The sequence below is a fragment of the Carcharodon carcharias genome, chromosome 21, assembly GCF_017639515.1.
Source record: "Carcharodon carcharias isolate sCarCar2 chromosome 21, sCarCar2.pri, whole genome shotgun sequence".
NCBI classification, from domain to species: Eukaryota; Metazoa; Chordata; class Chondrichthyes; order Lamniformes; family Lamnidae; genus Carcharodon; species Carcharodon carcharias.
In genome coordinates this window covers 38,625,377-38,641,606 of record NC_054487.1, presented here as the reverse complement: position 1 = coordinate 38,641,606, position 16,230 = coordinate 38,625,377, and the positions used below count along the sequence as shown (strand labels likewise).

At 44.0% G+C, this 16,230-nt stretch overlaps 1 protein-coding gene across 1 annotated transcript in view; it reads left to right on the top strand.

The window, feature by feature from the left end:
- Window positions 1-15,751, top strand: part of slc13a1 (solute carrier family 13 member 1) — a 71,828-nt gene extending 56,077 nt beyond the window's left edge. The window contains 3 exon segments of the mRNA XM_041215644.1: window positions 4,594-4,755; window positions 6,339-6,476; window positions 15,614-15,751. Coding sequence (XP_041071578.1) covers window positions 4,594-4,755; window positions 6,339-6,476; window positions 15,614-15,751 — 438 coding nt within the window.
- The last annotated feature ends 479 nt before the right edge of the window (window positions 15,752-16,230 follow it).

Genomic DNA, 16,230 nt, shown 5'->3' with positions numbered 1-16,230 from the left:
TCTGTAGTTGCTAGGACTGTCCTTACACCCTTTCTTGAATAAGCACAACACATTTACCTTTCTCCAACCCTCTAGCATCTCCCCCATATCTAGGGGAGATTGGAAGGTTAAGGCAAGCCCTTCCAGTATCTAAAGTCCCACTGCCCTTAGCAACCTGCAATGCATGACATCTGAACAAAGTGACTTATCTATTCTAAGCATAGCCAGTTTTTCCAGTGCCGCCTCCCTCTCCATTGCCTCTGCCATCTCCATTTCTACTGATATTTTGTCATGTTCCCCTTCTTTAGTAAACACCATTACAAAGAATTCAATAAGTATCCTAGCCTTACCCTGCACTTCTAAGCATATATCACTGTCTTCCAGTGGGACTATATCCCAAGTGGGACCCACCCCACCTCTTACTACTCACTTACTATTTACATGTTGGTAGGAGATTTTTAGGTGCTCTTTTATGTTGACTGCCATCCTATTCTCATACTCTCTTTTTGCCAGTTTTATTTTCCACTTCATCTCCCCTCCCAAGCTATCGTATTGAACCTGGTTCTTCACTGAAGAATTTACCTGAGATGCATCAAACACCGTCTCTTTTTGTTTCATCATAATCTCTATCTCCCGTAGCATCCAAAGATCCCTGTTTTTGGTTCCCTACCATTTTCCCTTGTTGGAATGCACCAAACCTGTAGCTGAAGCATCACTTCCCTAAAGATCATCCATTGTTCTGTTATAGTTTGTCTTGTCAATCTTTGGTTCCAGTTTACGCGGGCCAGATCCCCCCTCATTGCATTAAAATTAGCCCTTTTCCAGTTTAGATATTCTACTTTAGATTGTTCCTTGCCCTTCTGGATTATTAGTCTAAACCTTCTGATACATGGTCATTCCTACCCAAGCGTTACCTCTGGCCCATCTCATTTCTCAGCAGCAGATACAGCAATGCCTCATTCCTAGCTGTGCTGCTGATCAAGGAAGTTCTTCTGAACACAGTTCAGAAATTCCTCCCCTTCCTTACCCTTCACTCTAACATTATCCCAATCAATATTTGGGTAACTAAAGTCTCCCAATATCATCACTCTATAGTTCTTACACATCTCGTGATTTCCCTACTCTCACTAACTAACTAACGATTTATTCGGAGGCCAATAGAATATCCCGCGTAGAGTGATCATACCATTTTTGCTTCTCAGCTTTAACCAAATGAATTCTATCCTCACCCCTCGAGGTCTTTCAAACACGCCATTCTCACCATTTTAAGCCATGTTTCCATTACTGCCAGTGCATCATATTCACATACTGCTATTTGTGATTGCAGCTCACCAAACTTGTTCACCACACACACACTGAATGCATTGTAATCCTGTCTTTGCATTCCTCATAGTCCTTTTTAGTCCACTCCTATCTAATATGGAATTACTCCCTTCTCTACTACTTCCTAGCACTCACTTTATGCAAGCCTCTTTTCTACTTCTGGTGCTGGCGCAGGTGCCTTTACCCCTGCCAATTTAGTTAAAGCCCTTTCCTACCACGCTAGTGAATGTCACCATTTGGACATGGGTTCCAGACCTATTGAGGTACAAGCTGTGCCCTTTTGAACAGGTGTCTTCTGTCCCTGAATTATTTACAATGTTCCAAGAACTTGAAGACCTCATTTTACTCTGGCTAGTACGTGGCATTGGGAGTAATCCAGAGATTACAAACTTGGAGGCCTGACTTTTAAAAATTTCTCCCTAACTCCAGAAAATATGACAGTAGGACCTCAGTACCCGCACTCTCTATGTCATTAGTGCCATCCCCTTTTGTAATGCACTACAATGTTTCTTGTAATTTAATCACTTGCCTTCCACCCCATTACAAGAATTCCTTTTTGTTCTTTCCTCTCCTCCTCACTTATGATCTGTTACATCTTTAACTTTTTCAGGTTTTGATGAAAGATGATCGACCTGAAATGTTACCTCTGTTTATCTCTCCATGTCTTCACATTGAAGATTCCCCCTATCATGTTGTGTGGCACTACCACCATGCTAAATGGGACAGATTTCAAACAGATCTAGCAACTCAAGACTGGGCAACCATGAGGCGCTGTGGGCCATCAGCAGCAGCAGAATTGTACTCAACCACAATCTGTAACCTCATGGCCCAGCATATCCACCACTCTACCATTATTATCAAGCCAGGGAATCAACCCTGGTTCAATGAAGAGTGCGGGAGAGCATGCCAGGAGCAGCACCAGGCATACCTAAAAATGAGGTGTCAACCCGGTGAAGCTACAGCACAGGACTACTTGCATGCCAAGCAGCATAAGCAGCAAGTGATAGACAGAGCTAAGCAATTCCAAAACCAAATCAGATCTAAACACTGCAGTCCTGTCACATCCAGTCGTGAATGGTGTTGGACAATTAAACAACTCACTGGAGGAGGAGGCTCCACAAATAACCCCATCTCAATGATGGGAGAGCCCATCACATCAGTGCAAAAGATAAGGCTGAAGCATTCGCAACAATCTTCAGCCAGAAGTGCCACTTGGGTGATCCATCTCGACATCCACCAGAGGACCGCAGCATCAAAGATGCCAGTCTTCAGCCAATTTGATTCACTCCATGCGATATCAAGAAATGGCTGAAGGCACTGGATATTGCAAAGACCATGTGACCTGACAATATTTGGCAATAATACTGAAGACTTGTGCTCCAGAACTTGCCGCGCCCCTAGCCAAGCTGCTCCAGTAAAGCTGCAATACTGGCAATCACATGGCAATGTGGAAAATTTCCCAGGTATGTCCTATACACAAAGCAGGACACACCCAACCCGGCCAATTACCACCCCATCAGTCTACTTTCGATCATCAGTAAAATGATGGAAGGGGTCATCAACAGTGCTATTGAGTGGCACTTGCTTAGCATTAACCTGCTCACTGATGCTTAATTTAGGTTCCACTAGGGCCACACAGCTCCTGACCTGATTGCTGCCTTGGTTCAAACATGGACAAAAGAGCTTAACTCCCGAAGTGAGGTGAGAGTGATTGCCCTTGGCATCAAGGCAGCATTTGACTGAGTGTGGCATCAAGGAGCCCTAGCAAAACTGGAGTCAATGGGAGTCAGGGGGAAAGCTCTCCATTGGTTGGAGTCATAGCTAGCACAAAGGAAGGTAGTTGTTGTTGTTGGAGGTCAATCATCTCAGTTCCAGGACATCACTGCAGGAGTTCCTCAGGGTAATGTCCTCAGCCCAAACATCTTCATCGGCTTCATCAATGATCTTCCTTCCATCATAACGTCAGAAATGGGAGGTTCGCTGATGTTTGCACAATGTTCAGCACCATTCGAGACCTCTCAGATACTGAAGCACTCCATGTCCAAATGCAGCAAGACCTGGACAATATCCAGGCTTCAGCTGACAAATGGCAAGTAACATTCATGCCACACAAGTGCCAGGCAATGGCCATCTCCAACAAAAGAGAATTTAACCATCGCCCCTTGAAATTCAAAGGTATTATCATCACTGAATACCCCACTATCACCATCCTGGGGGTTACCATTGACCAGAAACTGAACTGGATTAGCCATACAAATATTGTGGCTACAAGAACAGGTCAGAGACTAGGAATCCTACAGCAAGTAACTCGCCTCTTGACTCCCCAAAGTCTGTCCACCTACTACAAGGCACAAGTCAGGGATGTGATGGAATACTCTCCACTTGCCTGGATGAATGCAGCTCCCGCAACACTCAAGAAGCTTGACACCATTCAGGCCAAAGGAGCTCGCTTGATTGGCACCCCATCCACATTCACTCCATCCACCACTGACACACAGTAGCAGCAGTGTGTACCATCTACAAGATGCACAGCAGGAATTCACCAAGACCCCTTAGACAGCACCTTCCAAACCCATGACCACTACCACCTAGAAGGACAATGTCAGCAAACATATGGGAACACCACCACCTGGAAGTTCCCCTTCAAGCCACACACCATCCTGACTTGGAAATACATCACCGTTCCTTCACTGTTGCTGGGTTAAAATCCTGGATCTCCCTCCCTAACCGCACCCTGGGTGTACCTATACCATATGGACTGCAGCGGTTCAAGGAGGCAGCTCACCACCACCTTCTCAAGGGCAATTAGGGATAGGCAATCATGCTGGCCTAGCCAGCGACACCTAAATCCCATCGATGTATAAAAAATAAGCTGCCTGAAAGTATTTTCAGCAATTTCTGTTTTTATTGTTTATTCTCTTCTGTTTGTCCTTGCATTCTGTTACAGGGTATGAACTAATGACTAAGCATGGCTGTTCATGTCTGTTGTAAGCTGCAACTTGGGAATTAACTTAAACTCAAAAGGAGAATGGTTAGCGTGTTTTGGCTGATATAAGTGATTGCCTGATATTCACAGTAATGGGGACTGTACATTCAATTGTTTCAATTTTCAATTGACAAATTTTGCCCTCTTGATGTGAAGGCATCTATCTTCCACTAACACCTGTTTACTTTTCCATTGGGTGCCTATTGTTTGCCTGAAAGCCGAAGTACTGTAAAGCATTGTGTACCAGCTTCTCCATTTTGGATCATACCTAACGAAACATGCGCATATTTTCTTGCCCCTTCTAGGTATCTGGGCATTCTTTATGGGTGGGAAGCACACTGGAGCCGCTTGGCACTTTACCAGCATGGGTCATTGTACTAGTGTCCTGTTTAATTGTTACCAGTGTCACAGAAGTTGCCAGCAACCCGGTGACTATCACCATCTTCCTACCAATTCTAGCTCCCTTGGTGAGTATTATAGCTGCATTTTACACATCCTATATCTAGCTGTGGTCAGTGTATAGTATCTTGTCAGAAACAGCTGGGTAGAATAGTTACTCCAGAATTTGGACATATATAGTATTATAATGAGATGCTTATCATTAAATGGTCAAATTGAAGTTCAGATATTATAAATAAACCTAAACAGTCCAATTATTTTCAATGACTGGACGGCCAGTTAAATTCACTGCTCCAGTGGAGTGCAACAGAAGTTTCTGGATAATGTGTTGCTCCAAGGTCTTGTTTTATAAGCCCTTGAAATAATGTAATTAATAAAAAATGTGCTTTTCATCAATAGGCTTCACAGAAAATCTTATTTACAGCTGTGGGCAGTGAAATTGGACTAAAACGGGCGTATGAATCTCAGTGTGGGATTACCCCACACTCCTTGCTTCTGAAGCAAACTTTGTGCTGCTATTGTTAAACATGCTGCTGAGTGGTAGCACAGCTGAGCAGAAGATGCAAAACGGTGAGAGGCAAGCACAAGTGAAAGCTAGCCTAAACTATTTAAAGCCAGCTAGCGCCTCTTAAAAGTGAGGTACATTCCATCTGGATCAGTTGCTAGAAATTGGTCTACTACTGATTTTGACAATTGGAACCCTCAATGTTAGCATGGCAGAGAGGAGACTCCAAAATGCATAAACATACATGGTCATGTCAACTTCACACCCATTGGCAATGCTGTGAGATTGTAGTTGTGGCTGCGGCAAGTGGTAGGTTTGAGTGAGGATGCCCTTAGTGAAGTGGAAAACATCTGATATATACTGTTCCTTAGTAATGTTCAGGCAGGAGAATTGCTCCCTGAGAACCCTGGATGGATATAGCCTTCTGCTGAGAACCCTCATTCCCCTCTCACCTCGTCCCTCTTCCACCAGCCTGTCCTGCTCATGACACCTCTGCTCATTCCCCTTGTCATGTTGTAGTTCAATGGAAGTGCCTTTTACAGCACGCAAGTTTTGGAGCAAGTGGTTTGTCCAAAATTGTTGAAGTCATGAAAAGTTCTTCAGCCCATGTTACGCCAGTCTCTGTAAACTTCAGCAACTTTAAGCAACTCTAGAAACCTCCAAACACTTCTCGCAGCAGCTGGCAGCAGAAATAAATCCCTGCAAAACTGAAAGTAGTTGATGATCCTTTTAAATAGTGCTAATAGGGGGCCCATTCTGCTGCTGAATGCATGTTTTAAAAGAGGGTGTTAACTGGAAAAGGGCAACACTGGCATCCAAACAGCGTTACATGATAATTGAGGTAACTATCTGCCTACCCTCCATACTCTCGGCAGGTCCACCCTATGCACATGTTAATACCATCACCAAAATGGCCTTGGGTGCAACTTGCATCTGAAACCATTTTGGAAGCAAAGCTGCACTTGCAGCACCAAAAACCTGGGCACTAAGGAGCCGAGTTTCATGGGTACTATCTCTTAAAGCTGAGGGATGATGAACTATACTAACTTAATCACAAAACGCTATTAAAGCTGTTTACTTTGCTGTTGATTCCATTACTTTTTAGTTATCACCAATTACTCCATACCTCTCTTTTCTCTTTTGCAGGCTGAGGCCATTCATATAAATCCACTTTATTTATTGATTCCTTCAACCCTTTGCACTTCATTTGCATTCCTGCTGCCAGTGTCCAATCCTCCAAATGCTATTGTATATAGATATGGCCATCTCACTGTCATGGATATGGTAAGACTGTGATGTTGGTGTCAGTATTTTCTTGAATGATACAAATTATCTGGCTCAGCACAAATGCATCATTTAGATAATGAAGGGATAATTGTAGGCTGTAGCCTAGCAAAGTATACAAAAGTACCTACTTTTGCAAAGTAATTTATGTCATTCTTTACATAATTTCTTTTAGTATGTTTAAAGTGCCTTCATTGCAGGGTATAATATCCTCAGGGAATAAAGTGTTAAGAAATTTTGGTGTGAATGAAGTAGCAAGGAATGCTCATCTCCACTTTAGTTGGATTGCCAAACACATTATCTACACGACAATGTGCTTTCCTCTCTCGGGTAAAGTGCTGAAATGCAAATTACAGAAGTACAAAAAGAAAGCATGTGTGTCAGAAGTGCATTGCCCACCATATTGGAATAGGCATAAAAATTGTCTTCCAAGGCCCTGCAACTGTAACAGGCTTATTTGAATAGACAATGAATGCTGACACCTTCCTTTTTGTAATATTGAGCTGTCCTTATAGTACAGCTGACACCAGGCTATATGTGATCTAACAGATGATCCTCAAAAGGACGACTGCAGGCTGTAATCAACAAGTTAGCGTTTAAAACATACTTCCCTGAACATGGATTTGGTAGTATCCCACATTCATATCATGTTGAGCCACTGCTGCCCGGTGCTCTCCTTCCTGGTCAAGGTGACCATTAAGTGGTTCTCCATCCTCAAAGGTATTCAGAAGGCAAGAGAAGAACAGAGGGAAATGTCCTGGCTCCAGAAAAGCAGAAATTATCCCTGCTGAAGTTGATGGGGGTCAGCATTGGGGAGGATATCCAAGAGTTGAAGAATCAGCAGGCCTCAATGTTTTCTTTGGAGGTCTCCAAGATCATCTTCTGGTCCAGACTCCATTCCATGGAGCAGGATGAGAAGTGCTCATGTTTCTTTTAAAAAAAAGTACACAGAGAGAGATCTGTGATCAACAGCCTGAATCAGTAACATCATCACAGCCTGACCAGCAAATATTTAATGCTGGACTGTATGACGCGAGCTCACAGAGAGCATGGCCTCCCAGTCCTTCCTATCCTCTATCATGGAGATCTTAAATAACAGTATACAAAAGATTCTAGGCAACCTGCTCACTCTGACGAGCTGACAAATGCTGTTGGGCCCTTTGAGATGAGGTTTACTGGACGAGTTGTATTTGAAGCTGTGGGACTGGATCAGCCCAGTCCTGCTGGAAATATACGAGACAATGCTTCTGGCCAGCAACATGTCAGAATCCATGAGAAAAGGCATCATCACCCTCATCTACAAGTAAAAGGGGGAGAGGGAGGAAATCAGAAACTGGCAATCCATTTCACAACTTAATGTGACACACAAAACTCTGTCCAATGTCATCCCCAATTGAGGGAAATCTGTTCTGAAGTTGGTGATCCGCCCTGATCAGATGTGCACTGTATCCAGCAGGAAGATCTCTGAGAGCCTTGTGCTACCCAGGGGTATGATTGCCTATACGTGGGACAGGTGGTATGGATGCCTACCTCATCACCTTGGACCAGGATAAAGCCCTTGGCAGAAAATCTCTCACTTTCATGATAATGCGCTGTCCAAAATGGAGTTTGGGGAGGGAATCTGCAAATGGTTCCAATTGGTCTATGCAAACATCAGCACAGTTTCAATCAGTGGGCATGGGAATCAGATCAAATCTGCAGTCAGGCAGGGTTGACCTCTCTTTCCTGCCATGTTCATGTGTTGTATCAAACCTTTCATGAATTAATTTCTTCAGGAAGGATTCAGACTTAAGAGGATTGATAATCCCAGGCAATGAAGGCACTCAGGGAGGCTTTGACCTGTATATGGATAATGTTGCCATCTTCTGATTGGATCCGCTGTCCGTTCGCAGGCTGATCAGTTTCTGTGACCAGTTCAAACTGAAATTTGGAGCCAAAGCAAATTGCAGCAAGAACAAGGCCATGTTTTTTGGCAAATGGGTCAACTGATCCTTTGTCCCCATTACAGTCAGATTAGGCTACCTGAAGGTGCTGGGGATATTTGGAGGGGCCCAGGGCATCTGCCAGAAACTAAAATGAGTGTATAGTCATGGTGAAACAGAAGCTGGGCATGTGGGAGTGATGCTTCCTCTCCATTGCGGGTGAGAACCTGGTCACGTGGTGTGAGGTGCTCTCGGTGCTGCAGCTTTCACCCATAACCCTTTCCTGCATCATTGTAATCACCTGAACCATCCTCCACTTTATCTGGAGATCCAAAGTGGACTGTGTCCACAGAGACATGATGTACATACCTCTAGACAAAGATGGAAAAAGCATACCCAACATCACCCTCATCCTGATGGCCATATTTGTGAGTGGCCGCATCAAGCTGTGTGTAGACCCTCGGCATGCCAACACCAAGTGTCACTACTTGCTGAGCTTCTACCCACCCCAGTGTTGCAAAGGATGGTTCTGACCATGCTGCTGCAGAATGGTCCATTTAGTCAGACCATGCCATACTACTTGTCCCTCATGAAAAGTTTGTGCAGAAGAACCCCTTTGACTTCAAGTCCACATCAGGCTTTGGGAGTGGTCTGCACGTAACGTCCTCAAGGCTTTGTGGGAAAAGCAGATGCTGCATCCTGTCGGATGGTTCCATGAGTAGACTGTCAAAGTCATTTGGCAGAATAATCACCAAGACATAGATTGGTTGGTGGTGGAATGGGTCCTCCCTGTCAGACCCTTTGTGCACGGCCTGAGCTTCACCACCTCTGTACATCGCCCTTGCAAGGGCTGTGGTGGCTCCCACCCACCTTTTTCCAGAATGTGCCTTTACAAAGCAGGTCTGGAAAGACATGCAGTGATTTTTGTGGAGGTTCAAACGAAGCAGCTCCGTAATGCAGGACTCTGTTCTACGGGTTGTTCCCAGGGATGCACCCTGAGGTAAATATCAGCTTTTGCTGAAGGACCATCAACTCTGTGAAGGTTACTTTTTTAGTATGCCTGAAACTTGCTGGTCTTCAAGTATAAACAGCCATTTACAAACGTGTGTTAGAGACTGGTCCATTTCAAGACCCAGGAGTACATGCTGAGGAACACAGTAAAGTTTGAGGCAGTGTTGCAAAGGCTCAATGGGGAAAGACCAATCTAAAGCCATCCCGCCATAACATAATGAGGGGTAACATCCCTCGGGCTGTATGCACCAGAGAATGTTTGACAAAATTTACAAGTACATTGTAAATGTAACGTGTAGTATCAAGTGTTGTAAGACACCTCATATGCTGTATTGCACTTTGCACAACAGTTTAAATTTGGAATTATATTATGTACTTATACAAATTTAATAAATAAAATATATTTTTGGAAAACAAAATCCTGATGGCCATTGCAGGAATCATAGTGGCCCAATCTTTGGTTCCACTTCTCCGATTAGCCACCTGCTGATAGCTATTAGGTGTTTGTGGATCATTGGGCCTCAGGGCCCATTGGGCTAATATCACATGTGCCCCAGGCCTATTCATTCAGCTGTGATCCCATAATTCCCGGAGTTAGAGCATGCTCAAACTTATAGACCTTAATGTTCATACTCAAATACATGTGACCTTGAGATTAAGAAGTGCATTTGATTAATTCAAACATGAAAATTAATATAAATTCATTATTTGAAGAAATTAAATCCAAAGAGGTTAAATAATTAATAAAATGCCCAAAGACGTGCAATGCACCATCAGTAATCCCATAAATACCATTAAGAGTCCTCAAAGTTAAAGACAGAAAAAGAGGAACATTCCAGGAAATTGAAAACAGCAAAATTACGAAGGATCAAAGGACCCAATGCCTAAACTTAATTTTTTTCCTCATCACAAGAAACTGATTAAAGGTGCAGGGGAAATGTTGTTGAACAATTATTTCTATTCTGCATTTAGCTCGACAGGCACACAAAGTCCTTACCTACTCAACCATCCTGAAATAAAGGTTTCCAGTAATGTTGTTAAAGACTTGAATTTAGAGTTCTGCCAGCCAAATGTTGATCAATATGTATGCACCAGAGAATGTTTGACAAAATTTACAAGTCTATTGATACAGAACATTGTAAACACTACTATTTTAACATGATAGAGCCGAAAAAGGACATTTATACAATTAACCCAATTTTTACATAATTATCACAATTGTTTCAATACTTTTTTCAGCAGCAGCAGGGAAATCATTTTGATTTTGGTGATGATCAGCAACTTCAGTTTTTGCTTTTACCTTCAAAATGTACATACACAAATAGCAATACATCACACCATTTTAGATGCAAATTATAATGATAACATCTTATAATTGGTTTATGCCATGCTTGTGTATGAAACACTCCCTGTTTTAAAGTCGTCATTTTGATTAGTAATGGGAGCAACACTTATTGAGTGTCCTTAAAGCAATGATATATCCTATGAAGCTTCACAAAGCAGAACAGTGTAATCAGGCACCATGTGGGATATTTGCAGAGTATTTAGTGGGAGTGACCAATGTTGTAGAGGTAGGTCTTGAACAGATCATTGGAAAATAGAGAAATATGCAGCTAGACAGATGAATTTCAGTCAGTAATTTTGAATTGGAAGGCCATTACAGGTGACAATTCTGCCAGTACTCTACATTCAGAGGCTGAGGTGCAAGTTAGGATATTGAGCCATAGTGTGGGAGGAAGATGCAGAGGGAGAGAAGTGAAAGAGCATTAAGGAATTTTTGCCACAGCAAGGGAGTCAACAAATTCAGGAGAGGAAAAGTTGAAGAAATAAGCCAATTGCATGGATAATTGCCTGGATGAGTGCAGCTCCAACAACACTCAAGAAGCTTGATACCATCCAGGACAAAGCAGCCCACTTGATGGGCACCCCATCCACAAACATTCACTCCCTCTGTCACTGATGCAGTAGCAGTAGTGTGTACCATCTACAAGATGCACTGCAGGAACTCACCAAGGCTCCTTAGACACGACTTTCTAAACCCATGACCACCACCATCTAGAAGGACAAGGGCAGCAGAGCAGACACATGGAAACAGCACCACCTGTGGACTTGGAAATATATTGTCGTTTCTTCACTGTCACTCGGTCAAAATCTTGGAACTCCCTCCCTAACAGCACTGTGGATGTACCTACACCACTTGGACTGCAGCAGTTCAAGAAGGCAGCTCACCACCACCTTCACAAGGACAATTAGGGATGGGTGATTAAATGCTTGTCTAGCCAGCAATGCCCACAACACATGAATGATTTTTTTTAAATCCTGACAGTACATGCAATCTTATTAACTTCAGTCAATATTTGGGAAAGTCACTTAATTTCACAAAATCACAGAATCACAGAATTTCACAGTGCCGAAGAGGCCCTTCAGCCCATCGAGTCTGGACCTACACGTGAGACACCTGACCTACCTACCTAATCTCATTTACCAGTACTTGACCCATAGCCTTGAATGTTACGATGTGCCAAGTGCTCATCCAGGTACTTTTTAAAGGATGTGAGGAAACCTGCCTCCCTCACCCTCCCAGGCAGTGCATTCCAGACCCTCACCACCCTCTGGGTAAAAATGTTTTTCCTCACATCCTCCCTAAACCTCCTGTTCCTATCCTTGAACTTATGTCCCCTCGTGACTGACCCTTCAACTAAGGGGAACAGCTGCTCCCTATCCACATTGTCCATGCCCCTCATAAACTTGTACACCTCGATCAGGTTGCCCCTCCGTCTTCTCTGCTCCAACGAAAACAACTCAAGTCTATCCAACCTCTCTTCATAACTTAAATGTTTCATCCCAGGCAACATCCTGGTGAATCTCCTCTGCACCGCCTCCAGTGCAATCACATCCTTCCTATAATGTGGCGACTAGAACTGCACACACTACTCCAGCTATGGCCTCACCAAAGTTCTATACAATTCGAATGTGACCTCCCTACTTTTGTAATCTGTGCTTCGACTGATGAAGGCAAGTGTCCCATATGCCTTTTTCACCACCCCACTAACATGCCCCTCCATCTTCAGAGATCTATGGACACACAGGCCAAGGTCCCTTTGTTCCTCAGAACTTCCTAGTGTCATGCCGTTCACTGAATACTTCCTTGTCAAATTACTCCTTCCAAAATATATCACCTCACACTTTTCAGGGTTAAATTCCATCTGCCACTTATCTGCTTATTTGACCATCCCGTCAAAACTTCCTGTAGCCCAAGACAATCACTATTAACCACCCAGCCAATCTTTGTGTCATCCGCAAACTTACTAATCTTACCCCCAACATAGTTATCTACAACAAAAACAGAATTACCTGGAAAAACTCAGCAGGTCTGGCAGCATCGGCGGAGAAGAAAAGAGTTGACGTTTCGAGTCCTCATGACCCTTCGACAGAACTTGAGTTCGAGTCCAGGAAAGAGCTGAAATATAAGCTGGTTTAAGGTGTGTGTGTGGGGGGTGGAGAGATAGAGAGACAGAGAGGTGGAGGGGGTTGGTGTGGTTGTAGCGACAAACAAGCAGTGATAGAAGCAGATCATCAAAAGATGTCAACAACAATAGTACAATAGAACACATAGGTGTTAAAGTTAAAGTTGGTGATATTATCTAAACGAATGTGCTAATTAAGAATGGATGGTAGGGCACTCAAGGTATAGCTCTAGTGGGTTTTTTTTTTTTATTTTATATAATGGAAATAGGTGGGAAAAGGAAAATCTTTATAATTTATTGGGGAAAAAAAAAAGAAGGGGGAAACAGAAAGGGGGTGGGGATGGGGGAGGGGACTCACGACCTAAAGTTGTTGAATTCAACATTCAGTCCGGAAGGCTGTAAAGTCCCTAGTCGGAAGATGAGGTGTTGTTCCTCCAGTTTGCGTTGGGCTTCACTGGAACAATGCAGCAAGCCAAGGACAGACATGTGGGCAAGAGAGCAGGGTGGAGTGTTAAAATGGCAAGCGACAGGGAGGTTTGGGTCATTCTTGCGGACAGACCGCAGGTGTTCTGCAAAGCGGTCGCCCAGTTTACGTTTGGTCTCTCCAATGTAGAGGAGACCACATTGGGAGCAACGAATGCAGTAGACTAAGTTGGGGGAAATGCAAGTGAAATGCTGCTTCACTTGAAAGGAGTGTTTGGGTCCTTGGACGGTGAGGAGAGAGGAAGTGAAGGGGCAGGTGTTGCATCTTTTGCGTGGGCAAGGGGTTGTGCCATAGGAGGGGGTTGAGGAGTAGGGGGTGATGGAGGAGTGGACCAGGGTGTCCCGGAGGGAGCGATCCCTACGGAATGCCGATAAGGGGGGTGAAGGGAAGATGTGTTTGGTAGTGGCATCATGCTGGAGTTGGCGGAAATGGCGGAGGATGATCCTTTGAATGCGGAGGCTGGTGGGGTGATAAGTGAGGACAAGGGGGACCCTATCATGTTTCTGGGAGGGAGGAGAAGGAGTGAGGGCGGATGCGCGGGAGATGGGCCGGACACGGTTGAGGGCCCTGTCAACGACCGTGGGTGGAAAACCTCGGTTAAGGAAGAAGGAGGACATGTCAGAGGAACTGTTTTTGAATGTAGCATCATCGGAACAGATGCGACGGAGGCGAAGGAACTGAGAGAATGGGATGGAGTCCTTACAGGAAGTGGGGTGTGAGGAGCTGTAGTCGAGATAGCTGTGGGTGTCGGTGGGTTTGTTATGGTTATTGGTGGACAGTCTATCACCAGAGATTGAGACAGAGAGGTCAAGGAAGGGAAGGGAAGTGTCAGAGATGGACCACGTGAAAATGATGGAGGGGTGGAGATTGGAAGCAAAATTAATAAATTTTTCCAAGTCCTGACGAGAGCATGAAGCAGCACCGAAATAATCATCGATGTACCGGAGAAAGAGTTGTGGAAGGGGGCCGGAGTAGGACTGCAACAAGGAATGTTCCACATACCCCATAAAGAGACAGGCATAGCTGGGGCCCATGCGGGTACCCATAGCCACACCTTTTATTTGGAGGAAGTGAGAGGAGTTGAAGGAGAAATTGTTCAGCGTGAGAACAAGTTCAGCCAGACGGAGGAGAGTAGTGGTGGATGGGGATTGTTCGGGCCTCTGTTCGAGGAAGAAGCTAAGGGCCCTCAGACCATCCTGGTGGGGGATGGAGGTGTAGAGGGATTGGACGTCCATGGTGAAGAGGAAGCGGTAGGGGCCAGGGAACTGGAAATTGTTGATGTGACGTAAGGTGTCAGAGGAATCACGGATGTAGGTGGGAAGGGACTGGACAAGGGGAGAGAGAAGGGAGTCAAGATAACGAGAAATGAGTTCTGTGGGGCAGGAGCAAGCTGAGACGATCGGTCTACCGGGGCAGTTCTGTTTGTGGATTTTGGGTAGGAGATAGAAGCGGGCCGTCCGAGGTTGGGCAACTATCAGGTTGGAAGCTGTGGGAGGGAGATCCCCAGAGGAGATGAGGTCAGTGACAGTCCTGGAAACAATGGCTTGATGTTCAGTGGTGGGGTCATGGTCCAGGGAGAGGTAGGAGGAAGTGTCTGCGAGTTGACGCTCAGCCTCCGCGTGGTAGAGGTCAGTGCGCCAGACAACAACAGCACCACCCTTGTCAGCGGGTTTGATGACAATGTCAGTGTTGGACCTGAGAGAATGGAGTGCAGTAAGTTCAGAGAGAGACAGGTTAGAATGGGTGAGAGGAGCAGAGAAATTGAGACGACTAATGTCGCGCATTAGTTATCTACGTTGTTTATATAAATGACAAATAATAGGGGACTGAGCACAGATCCCTGTGGTACGCCGTTGGACACTGGCTTCCAGTCACTAAAGCATCCTTCTGTCATTGTCTCCTACAACTAAGTCAATTTTGAATCCAACTTATCAAATTACCCTGTAACCCATGTGCATTTGCCTTCTTTATAAGTTTTCCATGTGGGACCTTGTCAAAGGCTTTGCTGAAATCCATATAGACTACATCAACTGCACTACCCTATGTAGTGATATTCAGTATCATATTCAAATGTCTTTGAATATGCATGGTAGACAATGATTCAGTAAAATATGGCACAGACACAGTGGGCCAAGTGTCTCTTTCTGTGTCATAAGCTTCCTATGACTTCCTAAGATGAATGTGAAGAATAGATTTACTGAGAATGATCAAATTCAAAATGGAAGTACATTTCTAACCTGTTTTCTTTCTCAGGTAAAAGCTGGAGGGGCTATTAATGTAATCGGTGTTTTAGTTGTGATGATTGCAATATCAACTTGGGCTATCCCTTTATATGATCTCAAAACATATCCTTCTTGGGCACAAGACCTTGGAAATGCAACAATTCCCTAACACTGGCATGCTGTATGAGAAGGCAAAACCTAATTCCAAATCAGATTGTGAGTAACTTGAACTAGAAAAACTGACAGCAGGAAAATAATTTCCTGCACTACACCTGGTCACTGTGTCAACTGCAGCAATTTATCCAACAATGATTTTGCCTATTCAAGTATAATCGCTGTTCCATCAAACATGCAAAGAGCAGCATAGAGCTCAATGGAAGTAATAATTGCAAAACAGAACAGATGAAGGTTCTTTGGAATATTCATTTCTGAAATTTGTAGACACTTGATGCTGTGCAATATTTAATTTGTGATCAAATTTCTGAGGTTTTGTGATAGCAGTATAAGATTTACAATTAATTTGCTGTATATTATGCAATTTATGCAGCTTCCAGCTTCTCAGACTAAATCAAGTTTTTTGCTGATTAACCATGACACATTTCACCAAAAAATTTATGTAATACATGAAGCTACTTAACTGGAGAGACC